This window comes from Scyliorhinus torazame, chromosome 5 (assembly GCF_047496885.1).
Source record: "Scyliorhinus torazame isolate Kashiwa2021f chromosome 5, sScyTor2.1, whole genome shotgun sequence".
NCBI classification, from domain to species: Eukaryota; Metazoa; Chordata; class Chondrichthyes; order Carcharhiniformes; family Scyliorhinidae; genus Scyliorhinus; species Scyliorhinus torazame.
In genome coordinates, this window is record NC_092711.1 from 176,424,363 (window position 1) to 176,442,590 (window position 18,228).

General features: G+C 46.8%; 1 protein-coding gene across 1 annotated transcript in view; it reads left to right on the forward strand.

Annotated features, from left to right (window-relative positions):
* LOC140418060 (uncharacterized) overlaps nucleotides 1-12,448 on the forward strand; it is a 69,347-nt gene extending 56,899 nt beyond the window's left edge. Inside the window, 1 exon segment of the mRNA XM_072501487.1 lies at nucleotides 5,617-12,448. Coding sequence (XP_072357588.1) covers nucleotides 5,617-6,552 — 936 coding nt within the window. The 3' untranslated portion in view covers nucleotides 6,553-12,448.
* The last annotated feature ends 5,780 nt before the right edge of the window (nucleotides 12,449-18,228 follow it).

The following is an 18,228-nucleotide window of genomic DNA, read 5'->3' on the forward strand; positions in this document are numbered from 1 at the left end:
TCTAGCACTTTCTCCTTTATGATGGCTACCATATTCAACTCTGCCCCCTGACTCTCCTGAATTGTTGGGATATTACTCATGTCTTCTACTGTGAAGACTGACGCAAAGTACTTATTTAGTTCCTCAGCTATTTCCTTGTCTCCCATCACTAGATTACCAGCGTCATTTTGGAGCGGCCCAATGTCTACTTTTGCCTCCCGTTTGTTTTTAATGTATTTAAAGAAACTTTTACGATCATTCCTAATGTTACTGGCTAGCCTACCTTCATAATTGATCCTCTCTTTCCTTATTTCTCTCTTTGTTATCCTCTGTTTGTTTTTGTAGCCTTCCCAATCTTCTGACTTCCCACTACTCTTTGCCAGATTATAGGCTTTCTCTTTTGCTTTGATGCATTCCCTAACTTCCTTTGTCAGCCATGGCTGCCTAATCCCCTGTCTGATAACCTTTCTTTTCTTTGGGATGAACCTCTGTACTGTGTCCTCAATTACTCCCAGAAACTCCTGCCATTGCTGTTCTACTGTCTTTCCCACTAGGGTCTGCTCCCAGTCGATTTTCGTCAGTTCCTCCCTCATGTCCCTGTAGTTACCTTTATTTAACTGTAACACCTTTACATCTGATTCAACCTTTCTTTCAAATTGTCTGGCATCTTTGAATCTGTCTATATATATATATATATATATATATATGTATGTTTCTGGAACATACCTCTTCATTCACCTGAGGAAGGAGCAGCGCTCCAAAAGCTAGTGACATCGAAACAAAGCTGTTGGACTTTAACCTGGTGTTGTAAGACTTCTTACTGTGCTCACCCCAGTCCAACGCCGGCATCTCCACATCATGTCTTTAAGAGAGAGACCTGTGCCAAGCTTTCCAGGGTCTGCACCCTCCCTGGATTCACTTCATTTCGCTTCAGTTACTGCAAGTGACCAATTGAAGGTCAGAATGAGAAAAGAAATGGAAAGGGGGAGAAAAGAAAGTGTTTTACTCCCAGATGTTGGAGACAGGAGGAGGTTTCAGTCTGTGTGAAGTTCAATCATTTACACAAAGCCCGCGTGCTGATTGGCTGGAGGACTAGAGACCTTCCGGTCCTCCAGCTCTTCCCATTGGTCAAAATGTCACAGGGAGGTCAGGGGTGGGCGCTCCGTCGCGCACACGCAGCTTCCTTTCTTCCCTGCACATGCGCAGCCCCGGGCTCGGTTGGAGGGGAAGGTCACTGACTGGGTTGTCCCCCCGTCAGACCCTGCGCACCGACCAGGCTGCACGGAAAGAGCTGAAGCGGCTCCCTGACTCCCTGTCGGAAGGGAAGCCGCGCACCTCCCGCCAGACACCCGCAAATGTCAATATTTTTATTACTTTTCTTTTCACCATTTTTCAAACAATGAAAGCAGCAGAAAAACTGGCGGGAAATGGGCCCAGAGAACAAGAGATATTGCCGCAGAAATACAACCAGACATTGAGAATTCATTCAGAACAGGATATCTGAGGGAGCACAGCCTCCAGATGAAATGTCAGCAATTCAACAACCAGTCAACATGTTCACATAGTGAGTGGGGAAAGAGGGTTAGATTCTATAAAAACAGGAGGATAACAATGCAGCTCACACACCCCAAAGTATTGGGGAACTGACTAACAACATAGTCAAACTTGAAATGGATACATTGAATTCGCTCATGGGAAGCCCAGGAAGAGCAAGCCAATAAAATTGAAACATCTGAATTTGAGGTTGGGGTCTCATCCGTTGCAGAATGGGGAGGGCAAATTTTTAAAAATAAGACAGGATCTGTACAACGTTAACTGGGAGCAGCCACTTGTAGAAAAATCTACATCAGAGCAGTGGGGTTCAATCAAAAGGCACATGGCGGCACGGTAGCTAGCACCGCTGCTTTACAGCTCTCGGGTCCCAGGTTCGATTCCCGGCTTGGGTCACTGTCTGTGTGGAGTCTGCACGTTCTCCCCGTGTCTGCATGGGTTTCCTCCGGTTTCCTCCCACAGTTCAAAGATGTGCAGGTTAGGTGGTTTGGCCGTGTTACATTGCCCTTAGTGTCCAAAAAGATTAGGTGGGGTCACGGGGATAGGGTGGAGGTGTGGGCCTCAGTGGGGTGCTCTTTCCAAGGGCCGGTGCTGACTCGATGGGCCAAATGATCTCCTCCTGCACTGTAAATTCAATGATTCTGTGTTCCCATGATAGTGAAGGATGGGAGCAATAAGTCCAGGGAACCCTGGATGTCAAGGGATATCCAGGGTTGGGTAAGGAATTAAAGGTGAGTCTTATCACAGATACCGAGGGCTCAAAGTGGATGTCCTGGAGGAACATAGAAAGTGCAAAGGATTACTTAAGAAAGGAATTAGGAGAGCAAAGAGGGAGCTTGGAAATGAACTGTTGGACAAAATAAAGGAAAATCCAACAAAATTTTATAAGTATATTTGGGGCAGGAGGTTGACTAGGGTAGGAGTAGGGACCAATGTGGCAATGTGTGCATGGAACTGGAAGATACAGGTGAGGTTTTAAATGAGTACTTTGCATCTGTGTTCACTACAGAGAAGGATGATGTAGGTATAGAAATCACGGAGGCACATTGTGATTTGCTTGAACAACTTGACTTTGAGAGGGAGAAGGTATGAACAGTTTCACCAGGTTTGAAAGTGGATAAATACCCAAAGCCAGATGAGATGTAACCCAGGCTGTTGTGGAAGGCAAAGAAGAAGATTGCAGAGGCTCTGACAAACATTTTCAAATCTTCTCTGGCCACAGGAGAGGTGTCTGAGGACTGGTAGACAGCTAATGTGGTGCCATTATTCAAGAAGGCAAGTAGGGACAAACCAGGAAGTTACAAGCCAGTGAGTCTAACTTCACTGCCAGGGAAACTACTGCAATACATTCTGAGGGACAGAATTAATCTCCACTTGGAGAGGCAAGGATTAAACAAGGGAGAGCATGTCTTACAAATTTGATTGAATTTTTTGAGGAAGTGACTAGGTTGTAGATGAGGGTAGTGCGGTTCATGTAGTCGACATGGACTTTAGTAAGGCTTTAGACAAATTCTCACATGGGAGGCTGATGCAGAAGGTAAGAGCCCAGGGGATTCAGGGCAATTTGGCAAACTGGATCCAAAACTGGCTTAGTCGTAGGAGGCAGAGGGTGATGTTTGAAGGTTGTTTTTGTGCCTGGAAGCCTGGGTCCAATGGTGTTCTGCAGGGATCAGTGCTGGGTCACTTGTTGTTTGTAGTACACATCAGTGATCTGGATGTGAATGCAGGAGGTATAATTAGGAAGTTAACAGCTGACACAGGAATTAGTGGTGTGGTAAATAGTGAGGAACAAGACCTTAGGTTACAGGACAATATGGATTTGCTGGTTCATGGGCAGATGAGGGGGCAGCAGGGTGGTGCAGGGGTTAGCACTGCCACCTCCCAGCGCCGAGGACCCAGAAACTATCCCGGACACATTCCAGAAATTCACTCCCTTTCTGACAGGTGCTTGTCTGCCTCTCCCAATCTGTGTCAGTTATAATCCCCATTAATACTTCTCTGCCTTTACTACACACTTGCTAAATTTCTGCCTTTATACAATCCAGCACCTCAGAACTGCTACGAGGGGATCGATACACAACACCCATTACAGTTTTAGATTGTTTTTCTTCCTCAGTTCCACTCCTATGGTCACCACTGGATGCTTTCCCCTCATTGTTTCCTCGCTCACCATTGAGGTGGTAGTATTTCTAATCAGTAAGGCTGATCCACGTCCTCTACCATATTCTCTGTCCCCCCCTGTAAACTTTATAACCGGTATATTTAGTTCCCAGTCCTGACCATCCTGCAGCCAATTCTCTGCAATAGCGACAACATCATAATCTTCAACTTGCATTTGTGTCTGCAGCTCATCTAGTTTATTCCTTACACTCCGTGTATTTGTCTATAGAACTCTTAATCGGGCTGTTCCCCCGACCGCTCGCTCAGCACTGCTTCTTTGTTATTTGCTTGTTTGTTATTTGCTTGTTTGTTATTTGATTGTTAGTTACTTTTGCTTTAACCAGTATACTACTTGTAGTTTTGTCATTAGCTGCCGTTAGGTTCCTGACGACCTCCCTATTTATCCTTTCCACGAGGACACTGGTCCCAGATCGGTTCAGGTGGAGACCGTCCCAACGGTACAGATCCCTCCTGTCCCAATACTGATGCCAGTGCCCCATGAAATGGAACCCCTCTTTCCCACACCACTCCTTTAGCCACGTGTTTACTTCCCTAATTTTCTCATCCTGGGCCAATTTACACGTGGCTTGGAGATTATAACCTTGAGGAACTGTTCTTTAATTTTGTTCCTAGTTCGTGATTTTCCCCAAACAGGTCCTCTTTCCGAGTCTTGCTGATGTTGTTTGTCCCAACGTGGGCCACAACAACTGGATCCTCCCCCTCCCTCTCCAATATCCTTTCAAGTCGGTTAGAGATGCCCCTCACCCTGGCACCGGGCAGGCAACATACCATGTGGGACTCTCGGTCCTGCTTCCAAAGGATATTATAGAATCCCCGACAACGACTATTTCCTCCCCCCACTTGAATGGCCTCCTGTACCAGGGTGCAGTGGTCAGCAAGCTCATCCTTCCTACAGTCACTGCTCCGATACTCTGCCCCTCCGAGTCTGCTCCCTGGAGACTCAGCTGTGAATCCCCGAGATAAGGTTTCTGTATTCACAGCTCCGAAACTCGGTCCCTCTGTCCGCTCCCTGGAGACTAGGTATGGGGAATAAGTGCATCAGGCTCTGGTCAGACCCCATTTGGAGTATTGTGAGCAGTTTGGGGACCCGTATCTCAGGATGGATGCACTGGCCTTGGAAAGGGTCCAGAGGAGGTTCACAAGAATGATCCCTGGAATGAAGAGCTTGTCGTATGAGGAACAGTTGAGGACTCTGGATCTGTTTTCGTTGGAGTTTAGAAGGATGAGGGGGGATCTTATTGAAACTTACAGGATACTGCGAGGCCTGGATAGGGTGGACGTGGAGAGGGTGTTTTCACTTGTAGGAAAAACTAGAACCAGAGGACACAATCTCAGTCTAAAGGAACGATCCTTTAAAACACAGATGAGGAGGAATTTCTTCAGCCAGTGGGTGGTGAATCTGTGGAACTCTGCCGCAGAAGGCTGTGGAGACCAAATCATTGTATGTCTTTAAGAAAGAGATAGATAGGTTCTTGATTAATAAGGGGGTCAAGGGTTATGGGAAGGAGTCAGGAGAATGGGGTGAGAAAAGTATCAGCCATGATTGAATGACGGAGCAGAGTCGAATGGCCGAGTGCCCTAATTCTGCTTCTATGTCTTATGGTCTTGTGGTATTGGAACCGCGGTATTGGGGAAAGAGAGAACAAAGAATGGTCCAAAGAAATTAGAATTATCTGTTCTGAACTTCTATCCTGGACTGAGCGTTAACTTTTGTAAACTCCTTTTACAGATTTTAGAAGACGAGGAATTACAGACAGAAATCTCAATTGTCACGTCTCGGTCTTACAGACTCACTCGATACTTGGGATCTGAATATCATCGGCCTTTGAATCTCGAAGGAGAAATGTTTGCCCGATCTGTCGGCATCAAACATTTTAAACATCAGTGTGATTGGAAAAGCACCGAGACACACGCACCCGAGTGAGAGTGTTCCAGAGCACTGACTGTGGAAAGAGCTTTAAACAGTTACACAGCCTGAAAACACATCGCACCATTCACAGCGGGGAGAGACTGTACACGGGTTGTGTCTGTGGACGAGACTTCATGTCCAACATGGAGAGACACGAGGAGATGCAAAACATGAGGAAACCGTGGAAATGTGGGGACTGTGGGAAGGAATACAGAATCCCATCTCAGCTGGAGATTCATCGACGCAGTCACACTGGGGAGAGGCCGTTCACCTGCTCTGTGTGTGGGAAAGGATTTCCTCAGTTCTCCAGCCTGAAGTCACACCAGCGAGTTCACACTGGGGAGAGGCCGTTCACCTGCTCTCAGTGTGGGAAGGGATTCACCAAGTTATCCAGCCTGAAGTCACACCAGTGAGTTCACACTGGGGAGAGGCCATTCATCTGCTCTCTGTGTGGGAAGAAATTTCCTCGCTTATCCAGCCTGAAGAGACACCAGCGAGTTCACACTGGGGAGAAGCAGTTTACCTGCTCTCAGTGTGGGAAGGGATTCATTCAGTTGTCAGACCTGAAGACACACCAGCGAGTTCACACTGGAGAGAGACCATTCACCTGCCCTCAGTGTGGGAAGGGATTCACTCAGTTATCCAGCCTGAAGACACACCAGCGATTTCACACTGGGGAGAGGCCGTTCAACTGCCCTCAGTGTGGGAAGGGATTCCCTCGGTTACCGGACCTTAAGAGACACCAGCGCGTTCACACTGGAGAGTGGCCATTCACTTGCTCTCAGTGTGGGAAGGGATTCAGTGATTCATCCAACCTGCGGACACATCAGCGAGTTTACACAGGGGAGAGGCCATTCACCTGCGCTCAGTGTGGGAAGGAATTCACTGACTTATCGAACCTAAAGAGACACCGGCGAGTTCACGCTGGGTAGAGTCCGTTCACCCCTCAATGTGGGAAGGGAATACATGATTCATCGCACCTGCTGACACACCAACAAGTTCCCAGTTGATTACAGAGGTTGGATTCTGCTGTTATTGTTTCTGCTTCAATTACATCAAGGACGGCATTTTGTTCATTCTAACTGTTGGTCAATGGGGAGGGTCGCAGGATTTATTTCTGTTAGACATGCCGGTCTCATGGCTTTGTCTCCAGAGGGCTGATGCTCTTCGAACCTTGTTGCGACTACCTTGTTTTAAATTTCACAAGGATCACAGAGTGAAGGGGTATTTGGAAGTGAGAAGATATTTAGTTTGCATTTCTGTTTGGATGCCCCCCAAATCCTGCCACATTGCCATGAAGATGGGCCCTGGTGGTTACATGTTTTTTTTTGTTTAATTTCTCTGGGTGTTTCGCACAGAAGAAACTATCAGGGTGTGGGGGGCAAGTTGTCGGAGGTGGACTGGGAAACCACATTAAATGGGAGACAGGCAATAGCTAATATTTAAGGAATTATATATCTACCGGGGGGTCAGTTAGCTCAGTTGGCTGGATGGCTGGTTCATGATGCGGAGTGCCTCCAATAGCCGGGGTTCAACTGTTGTACTGGCTGAGGTTATCCATTAAGGGTCCACCTTCTCAACATTGCCCCTCGCCTGAGGTGTGGTTACCCTCAGGTTAAATCACCAGTTATCTCTCTCTCTCTCTCTCAAAAGGGAGATCAGCCTCTGGTCCTCTGGGACTTTGGCAACTTTCATTTCACACACATACACCAAATATAGATTCCTTCAGGGAACAAAAATCCAACCGGAAAAGTGATGCCACCGTGGCTAACAAGAGAAGTTAAAGATTCCATTAGATCAAAGGAAGAGGCTCATAAAGTGGCCAAAATAGTTGTAAAGCCTGAGGATTGGGAACTTGTTTTAGAATTCAGCAAAGGAGGACCAAAAGAAACTGATGAGGAGAAAATAGAATATGAGAGCAAACTGGGGAGAAACGTAAAAACTGACTGGAAAAGCTCCTATAGGAATGTGAAAAGGAAAAGATTAGCAAAGACTAAGGTGAGTCCATTCCAGGCAGAGAGAGGAGAGTTTACCATGGGGAATAAGGAAATGACAAAGAAACTAAACAATATGTCTATCTTCACAGAGGAAGATACAGAAATTATCCCCAAAACACTGGAGAAGCAAGGAATTAGTGAGCACGAGGGAATGAAAAGGATTAATATTTGTAAAAAGTGGAACTGGAGAAATTAATGTGGTTGAAAGTTAATAAATCCCCAAAAGCTGCTGCTCTACATCCCAGAGTGCTGAAAGAGGCGGCTGTAGAGATCGTGGATACATTGGTGATCATCTTTCAAAATTCTATAGATTCTGGAATGGTTCCTGCAGATTGGAAGGTGGTAAATGTAACCCCAATATTTAAGGAGGGAGAGAGAAAACGGAGAACCACAGACCCATTAGCCTGACATCAGTCTGAGGGAAAATGCTGCAATCTATTATAAAGGATGTGATAACATACGAATTAGGAGCAGGAGTAGGCCACTCGGCCCCTCGAGCCTGCTCCATCTTTCAATAAGTTCTAAGCTGATCTGATTGTAACCTCAACTCCACATTGCCGCTGACCCCCAATAACCTTTCACCCCCTTGATTTTCAAGAATCTATCCAGCTCCGCCTTCAAAATATTCAAAGACTCTGCTTCCACTGCCCTTTGAGGAAGAGAGTTCCAAAGACTCCCAACCCTCTGAGAGAAAAAAGTTCTCATCTGCCGTAAATGATTCTCCCACAAGAGGAAACATCCTTTCCACATCCACCCTGTCGAGGCCCCTCAGGATCTTATACGCTTCAATCAAGTCACCTAAAATCCATTGGACACAGGCCCAGCCTGTCCAATCATTCCTCATAAGACCAGCCTCCAATTCCAGGTACGAGTTCAGTAAACCTTCTCTGAACTGCTTCCAACACATTTACATCATTCCTTAAATGAGAGCAATACTGTACACAGTGCTCCAGATGTGGTCTCACCAATGTCCTGTATAAATAAAGCATAACCTCCCTACTTTTGTATTCAATTCCCCTCACAATAGACAATAACATTCTATTAGCTTTCCGAATTACTTGCTGTACCTGTATACTCGCCTTTTGTGAATCATGCTCTTGGACACCCAGAACCCTCTGAATCTCAGAGCTCTGCAATCTCTCACCATTTACATAATTTTTATTATTCTTCCTGCCAAAATGGACAATTTCACATTTTCTCACATTGTACTCTATTTGCCAGATCTTTTCCCGCTCACTTAACCTATCTATATCACTTTGTCGTCTCCTTCTGTCCCCTTCACAATTTACTTTCCTACCTATCTTTGATCATTGGAACATAGGAGCCGGAGTTGGCCATTCAGCCCATCGAGCCTGCTCACCATTCAATAAATAGGAGCAGGAGTTGGCCATTCAGCCCGTCGAGCCTGCTCCATCATTCAATACGATCATGGCTGACCATCCACTTCAATGCCTTTTTCCCCACACTATCCCCATATCCCTTTGTGTTATTGGTATTTAGAAATCTGTCAGTCTCTGCTTTAAACACACTCAATGACTGAGTTCCCACAGCCCTCTGGGGTAGAGAATTCCAAATAATTGACAACCCTCTGAGTAAAGAAATGTCTCCTCCGAGACCTGTCCTAAGTGACTTCCCCCTTATTTTGAAATTGTGTCCCCTGGTTAGAGTGGTTTCACAGGTCGGCGCAACATCGAGGGCCGAAGGGCCTGTACTGCGCTGTTAGGTTCTATGGTTCTGGACTCCCCAATCAGGGGAAACATCTCACCTGCACCTCCCCTGTTTATTCCATTCGGTATTTTATAGATTTCAATGAGGTTACCTCCCATTCTTTAAAACTCTAGAGAATACAGGCCCAGTTTCCTCGATCTCTCTTCATAGGACAGTCCTGCCATCCCCAGAACAAGTCTGGTGAACCTTCATTGCCCTCCCTCTGTGACAATAATACCTTTCCTAAGGTCAGGGGAGTAAAACTGCACACAGTACTCCAGCTGGGGTCTAACCAAGGTCCTATACTATTGAAGCAAGTCTTCACTACTCCTGGACTCTCATCCTCTTGTGATAAAGACCAACATCCCGTCAGCCTTCCCAATAACTTGCTGCGCCTGTATGTTAGCCTTCAGTGACTTATTGATGAGGACACCCAGGTCCCTTTGTACATCTACACTTTCTAATCTCTAACCATTTCAGAAATACTCTGCTCATCGGTTCCTCCTACAAAGTAATAATCTTACATTTTTCCACATTATATTCCACCTGCCATGTCCTTGCCCACTCACTAAGTCTGTCCAAATCCTCCTGGAGCCGTTTTACATCTTCCTCACAACACACATTCCCACCCAGCTTTGTGTCATCTGTGAACTTGGAAATATTATATTTGGTTCCCACATCCAGATCATTGTATAAACTATGAACAGCTGGGACCCAAGTACTGAACTTTGTGATACCCCACTAGTCACAACCTGCCAAGGGGAGAATGACCCATTTATTCCTCCTCTCTGTTTTCTGCCTGTTAGCCAATCCTCAATCCATGCCAGTATATTACCTCCTATCCCATGTGTTTTCATTTTGCAAACTGACCTCTGGCGACACAGTGGTTAGCACAATGCCTCACAACGCCAGACACCGGGGTTCGATTCCAACCTTGGGCAACTGTCTGTGTGGAGTTTGCATATTCTTCCTGTGTCTGCGTTGGTTTCCTCCGGGTGCTTCGGTTTCCTCCCACAGACCCAAGATGTGCAGGTTAGGTGGATTGGCCATTCTAAATTGTCACTAGGTGGGGTTACGGGGATAGGTTGGGGTATTGTGATTAGGTACGGTGCTCTTTCACAGGGTCGGTGCAGACTCGATGGGCCAAATGGCCTCCTGCACTGTAGGGATTGTTGATTCTATGAGCTCCTGTGGGGTGTTTATCAAAAGCTTTCTGAAAATCCAAGTGAACTACATCCACAGACGCCCCTTTATCAATTCTGATAGTAACATCCTCAAAAACCTAAATGATTCATCAAACATTATTTCCGATTCCGAAATCCATGTTTGATTTTTTTAATCCACCTACCTGCACATCTTTGGGTTGTGGGGGTGAAACCCACGCAAACACGGGGAGAGTGTGCAAACTCCACACGGACAGTAACCCAGAGCCGCGATCGAACCTGGGACCTCGGTGCCATGAGGCAGCAGTGCTAACCACTGCACCACCATGCTGCCCTCTAAATGCATGTTTATTCTTACCCAGGTGTCCATTTATCACATCCTTTATAATAGATTCTGGTATTTTCCCAATACTGATGTTAGGCTAACAGTTCTGTAGTTCACCATTTTATCTCTCCCTCCCTTCCTGAACAGTGGGGTGACATTTGCTACCTTACATCTGCAGGAACCATTCCAGAATCTATAGAATTGTGGAAGATGATCATCAATGTATCCACAATCTTTATATCATCACTTTTGACTGGTTCTGAGACATATAGAACATTACAGCGCAGTACAGGCCCTTCGGCCCTCGATGTTGCGCCGACCTGTGAAACCACTCTAAAGCCCATCTACGCTATTCCCTTATCGTCCATATGTCTATCCAATGACCATTTGAATGTCCTTAGTGTTGGCGAGTCCACTACTGTTGCAGGCAGGGCATTCCACGCCCTTACTACTCTCTGGGTAAAGAACCTACCTCTGACATCTGTCTTATATCTATCTCCCCTCAATTTAAAGCTATGTCCCCTTGTGCTAGACATCACCATCCGAGGAAAAAGGCTCTCACTGTCCACCCTATCCAATCCTCTGATCATCTTGTATGCCTCAATTAAGTCACCTCTTAACCTTCTTCTCTCTAACAAAAACAGCCTCAAGTCCCTCAGCCTTTCCTCATAAGATCTTCCCTCCATACCAGGCAACATTCTGGTAAATCTCCTCCACACCCTTTCCAATACTTCCACATCCTTCCTATAATGCGGCGACTTCAGTTTGGATTTCTGGTGCAGAGTAAAGTATAACCGTGGTGTGGAATTTTAGATTGTGTAAAAGGACAAAAGTTCTATTTTATAAATAAAGATGTAGGTTTCTGGCAAAAATAGTGTTTCGTTAAGGTTGCTTCTGAGGCATCGCAGTGGTGCAGTGGTTAGCACTGCTGCCTCACGGCACCGTGGACCCGAGTTCAATCCCGGCCCCGGGTCACTGTCCGTGTGGAGTTTTCACATTCTCCCCGTGTCTGTGTGGCTCACACCCCCACCAACCCAAAGATTTGGTGGATTGGCCACGCTAAATTGCCCCTTAATTGGAAAAATTAAAAACAAAATGTTGCTTCTGGTTTGTTTGCTGCAGTAAAACCCATTAAACCGTAAGGCCTGTTGTGTGATCCTTTCAACTGTTGACTTGGAATTGATTTTTTTTTAAAGTTACTGATCTGTACAGAGATCCTAATCCACAAGTTTTGACTTCCCATTTGAGCCTCAGGCAGCTTTCTGGCTCACTTCTCGTGTCAGTGACAACCAGGAGATGGAGCTGAGGGCTGAATTTAGTTGAGAACAATGGGGCCTGCACCCCAGTTGGGAAACTGCCATGGATGTCGCACTAAGAGAGACCGGAATATGCTGGAGGACTGACGGGGAAATGGACATCCAACCAATTAGGACACAGGACAGGGTGACCAGGGCTGGTAGTGACGTGACCCCCGGTATTCAGTGCCCCTGTGTCCAAAGTGGGGAATCACGGGAACAGAAAAACCATTTGGGTTCTAAACATTGCGAACATCCTTTTACTCTGCTTGCTATAAGTAATTTCCTGTTAGGTTTTTTAACCATGTTGTTTCATTAATAAACAATTAATCGTAGCAATATTTGATTTTGCTGGATTTTTCATGATTAGATTGATGTAGCTCAGGGAAAGTGAGTGAGAGGAGTTGACAGGCTCTTTCACAGAATACAAGTCCCTCTAAGGTGATTGGCAAAGGAACCAGAGGGGAAGAGTAGATTTGATTTTTCTTTTTTATAAAATAAATTTAGAGTACCCAATTATTTCTTTTCCCAATTAAGGGCAATTTAGCATGACCAATCCACCTAACCTGCACATCTTTGGGTTGTGGGGGTGAAACCCACACAGACATGGGGAGAATGTGCAAACTCCACACGAACAGTGACCTAGGGCCAGGATTCGAACCTGGGTCCTTCACTCTGCAGTCCCAGTCGGGCAGCACGGTAGCATTGTGGATAGCACAATTGCTTCACAGCTCCAGGGTCCCATGTTCGATTCCCGGCTTGGGTCACTGTCTGTGCAAAGTCTGCACATTCTCCCCGTGTGTGCGTGGATTTGCTCCGGTTTCCTCCCACAGTCCAAAGATGTGCGGGTTAGGTGGATTGGCCATGCTAAATTGCCCTTGGTGTTGGGTGGGGGATAAGGTGGAGGTGTTGACCTTGGGTAGGGTGCTCTTTCCAAGAGACGGTGCAGACTCGATGGGCTGAATGGCCACCTGTACTGTAAATTCTATGATTCTATGATAACCACTGCGCCACATGCCGGCCCTATGATTTTTCTTTTGACACATAAAATGGGGTTCGGGGAGTCAATTATGATTGAGTCATTTATTGAGGCTCCTTGAGGGAGTAACATGGGATGTCAATAAAGGGAAACCTGCAGATGTGGTTTATTTAGGTTTTCAGAAAGTATTTCCCAAGGTGCCACATCGAAGGTCACTGCACAACATAAGAGCTCATGGTGTAGACTAGAGGGCAACATATAGAGGATTGGTTAGCTCACAGGAAGCAGAGAGTGGGTATAAATGGGTCATGTTTGGGTTGGTAAGATGTGACAAGTGGAGTATCACAAGGATCAGTGCTGGGCCCTCAACTACTTGCAACTATTTATATATATTTTTATATTAATGAGTTGAATGTGGTTAAATTTGCTGATGACACAAAGAGGGATTGGAAATTAATTTGTCAAGTGGACTTCAGGAGAATGCAAAGGCCAACAAATAGATTAAGTGAGTGGGCACAAATTGACAGATGAAGCATAATGTGAACGTGCCCACTTTGGCAGAAAGGATTAAATAAAACAACATTATTTAAATGGAGAGAGATTACAGAACTCTGAGGTACAGAGGGATCTGGGTGTCCTGGTACAGGAATCACAAGTTAGTTTGCCGTGTTACGACACCCTGGGCTAGTGCGCGGTCAATTCCAGCCCCACGTGCCCCGGAGTCACAGCACTAGTGAATTAACCAATAATTCTTATAAAAATACCCTATGTCTTTGGCCCTTGGCTGCTCAGTAATCAGTCACCATGGTTGCAAATGTAAATACGATTACTGTTTATTTATAACAAGAACAATAATAAAATATGCAGCAAACACAACTGATTAACTATAAGCCAATTCCTAATTCCCACTTTAACCTGCCCCCAGCCTCTAGACACACATAGACAGACAAACACAGAGGGGTGGAAAGGGATAAAATCATAAGTGAAAGAAATCCCTTTTTTCAAATGATGTTTTCTCGCACACTTTTCTTCACCGCAAGCTTGCAGATTAAAGTCTTTAGTTTACAGCCTGAAGTGATCTTCTCTGTAGATTAATTTGTTCAGGTTCTCTGTAGTTTAGAAATGCAGTACTCACACTTTTCGGGAGAGGCACCTCACCTCTTTTCAAACGTTTCTTTCAGTTTGTGATTTGTATTCGGATCTCCATGATTTCAGGAATACAGCACCCACAGGCTACCTGGGAAGAGAGATAGCACTCACAGCTGCTTTCTGGAGAGAGTTAATCAGTTCTGCCATGTGTTGCTAGAATCAAACTGAAAGCTTGGTCTCTGAAAAGCATCCCAGTGGGATAGGATCCAATCACCGCCTGTTACATAGGAGCACAGCCTTTTGGGCCAATTCATTGGCCACCAGCGAATCAATCAAACCGAGTCCCAACCCCAATTCTTACACTGGTGCCTAAGGATCTGCAGCTCCAGTTTAAACCGGCACAGACGCCTGGATTCTTCTGCTTGAATTAAAGATACAGGCTGCTTGCCTTAAAGTGACTTGTCCATTAATCATCCATGGACCAAAAATGTAATGGCAGAAATGAAAGAAAGGGGGAAATAAGGTTATGAAAAGAAAGGGCCCTTCCAGCTGGTACAGCAAGTGATTAGGAAGGTGAATGGAATATTGTTGTTTATTGCAAAGGGAATGGAATATAAAAGTTGGGCTGTTTTGTTGCAGTTGTACAGGGCCTGGGTGAGACCATGGGCTGGATTCTCCACTGGCTGGATTCTCCATTGCGCCGGCAGCGAACCCTAATGGGAAACCCCATTGGCCAGCTGGCAGGATGGAGAATAACACCGCTGGTGGGGGCACGCCACAGGATGGAGAATCCCACGGGTGGCGGGTGCACGCCGCAGGATGGAGAATCCTGCTGCTGGCGGGGCACACCACAGGATGGAGACTCCCGCGGCTGGCAAGGAGGCGCCTCAGGATGGAGACACCTGCTGCTGGCGGGGGCACGTCGCAGGACGGTGAATCCCGCTGCTGGCAAGGATGCACCACAGGACGGAGAATCCTGCGGCTGGTGAGGCCGCGCCGCAGGACGGAGAATCCTGCTGCTGGCAGGGACCCGCCGCAGGATGGAGAATCCTGCTGCTGGCAGGGACCCGCCGCAGGATGGAGAATCCCGCTGCTGGCAGGGATGCGCTGCAGGACGGAGAATCCCGCTGCTGGCAGGGACACGCCACAGGACGGGGAATCCTGCTGCTCGCAGGGACACGCCGCACGACGGAGAATCCCGCTGCTGGCAGGGACGCGCCGCAGGATGGAGAATCCCGCTGCTGGCAGGTGCACGCCGCAGGATGGAGAATCCCGCTGCTGGCAGGGATGCGCCGCAGGATGGAGAATCCCGCTGCTGGCAGGGACGTGCCGCAGGATGGAGAATCCCGCTGCTTACAGGGATGCGCTGCAGGACAGAGAATCCCGCGGCTGGCAGGGATGCGCCGCAGGACAGAGAATCCCGCTGCTGGCAGGGAAGCACTGCAGGACGGAGAATCCCGCGGCTGGCAGGGATGCGCCGCAGGATGGAGAATCCCGCTGCTTACAGGGATGCGCTGCAGGACGGAGAATCCCGCTGCTGGCAGGGATGCGATGCAGGACGGAGAATCCCGCGGCTGGCAGGGAAGCGCCGCAGGATGGAGAATCCCGCTGCTGGCAGGGATGCGCCGCAGGACGGAGAATCCCACTGCTGGCAGGCACCCGTCGCAGGACGGAGAATCCCGCTGCTGGCAGGGATGCGCCGCAGGACGGAGAATCCCGCTGCTGGCAGGGAAGCGCCGCAGGATGGAGAATCCCGCTGCTGGCAGGGACCCGTCGCAGGACGGAGAATCCCGCTGCTGGCAGGGATGCGCTGCAGGACGGAGAATCCCACCCCATACTTGGAGCACTGTGTACAGTTTGGGTCTCCCTATTTCAGAAATGAGGTAATTGCATTAGAAGCAGTTCAGAGGAGGTTGACTCTCAGATTCTGGAATGAGGGGGTTATCCTCTGAGGAAAGGTTTGACAGGTTGGGATTGTATCCATTGCAGTTAAGAAGAATGAGAGATGATCTTATTGAAGCACGTGAGATCCTGAGTGGAATTGACAGAGAGAATGCGGAGAGGATGTTTCCCTTGTGGCAGAGACTAGAAATCGGGGAGACCCGGTTAAAATCTGAAATGTCCGAGCAGCCACTCAGTTCAAGGGCAATAAATTCTGGTCCAGCGACTCCCACATCCCATTAAGAATTTACAAAACTTTCCACAAATCCTCACTCAATTTCACTCCATTATTGTCCAGTTCTGTTCATGGCTCCGCCTGGGGTAACATCTACTCCATATTTTCTTCTTGTGCGGTGAGTTCTAGGTTACTGGTTCATAAGGACAGATGCTTCAAGCAACAGATCAAACATGGATGTAAAAGATTCCCCAGCTCTCTCTTTGTGGACAGTTCTTACTCCGTATTATTTCTCCCAAGCCCTTCATTGTCCCATTATCGCTTTAATTTCACTCCCACTTTGCCCATGTCCAGTGTGTTTAATTCTATCCGGATTGTTTTAAAGTCAGTTTCTCTCTGGAGTGTGTCAATGTCTTGATGATGTCACAATGGTGTCTCAATCCCCTGGCCACATTAACCATTTCATCTCCTGCTGTGTCTCCAGTAGCTGTGTGTGTTTGGGACCCAGTCTTCAGTCCATTTCATCATGAATTTAGGCTTGTTATTTTTCACATGTAGCAAATCACATCTGCACACCCACACCGGTATCCCAAAATCATGTCACATATTCTTAACTCTCAGATGCTCTGAAGATCAAAGTGAGTGTCTGTCTTTCTTATCTCCCCTGTTATGGTGCTGATATTTCATGTAGTGGCCGGGCTTTCAAATGTGGATTTCTTATGTTCATGGGCTAAGATGTAAATATTTCCAGGAGAAAGTGATCAACTTATTCATCCTGTCTTCACATTCCAGAATTTCACTGGAACATAGGTGAATACCAGATTGATATATTCCATTCACCCACACCCAAGGTAAAGTATTCCAATCATTTATTGTCCAGGACCATATAATCCCAATATCTTTAAAACAGAAATTAAACATTCTCATCTGATCCCAGGTATTAACATATTCTGTTTGTTCTTTATTGTCGATGTCAGGCTGGGGTTATTGATCTTGGAGCAAAGGAGGTTGAGGGGAGATTTGAGAGAGGTGGACAAGATTATGACAGGTTTAGGTCAGGTGGATAAAGAAAGGCTGTTCCCATTAGCTGATAGAACAAGGATGAGGGGGTATAGGGTTACATGTAGGGTCCCAATCTAGAGGGACAGAATTGAAGAGCAGGGAGATTATGTTTGGAACCAGGGTTAGACTCCACTGGGAGCACTGTCAACATCTGTGATCTCCATTTAGAGAAAGGAAACAGAGGCACTGGAGAAGATGCAACAAAGATTCCCAAGAATAATACCTGAACTGAGAGCATTTACCCTCAGGAAAGGCTGGGGCTGCTTTTCTCCAGAAAAGACTGAAGGGTGACCTGATGGAAGTCTTTAAGATGATGAAGGGGTTCAATAATCCAATAGGGATTTGATGACAAACCGCTTTACCCAGCGAGTGGGGAGAATGTGGAACTCACTACCACAGTGAGTGGTCGAGGTGAACAACATGAATACATTGAAGGGTAAGCTAGATACATACATGAGGGAGAAATGATGTGGAGATGCCGGCGTTGGACTGGGGTGAGCACAGTAAGAAGTTTTTAACCTGGTGTTGTAAAACTTCTTACCGTGAGGGAGAAAGGAATAGAAGGAGATACTGATGGGGGAGATGAAAAGGGGTGGGTGGAGGCTCATGTGGGGCGTAAATACTGACAGGCAAATTGAGCCGACTCGCCTGGCCCTATGCTGTAGACTCAATGGAACAGAGACAAATGTATTTATTTTAGATCTACCTGTAGTGAGGGGAAAAGCACTATTTACTGTCCAGGATGAAATAAATGTCCTTCATCAGCTTTTGTGGATCATTTCAGTGGAAATGTGCTCTCCCAGGGTCAAAGAGCATCAGCCCACTGGGAGCAAAGTTGTGAGACTGGCCAGTCCAGCAGGAAGGAACCCTCTGAC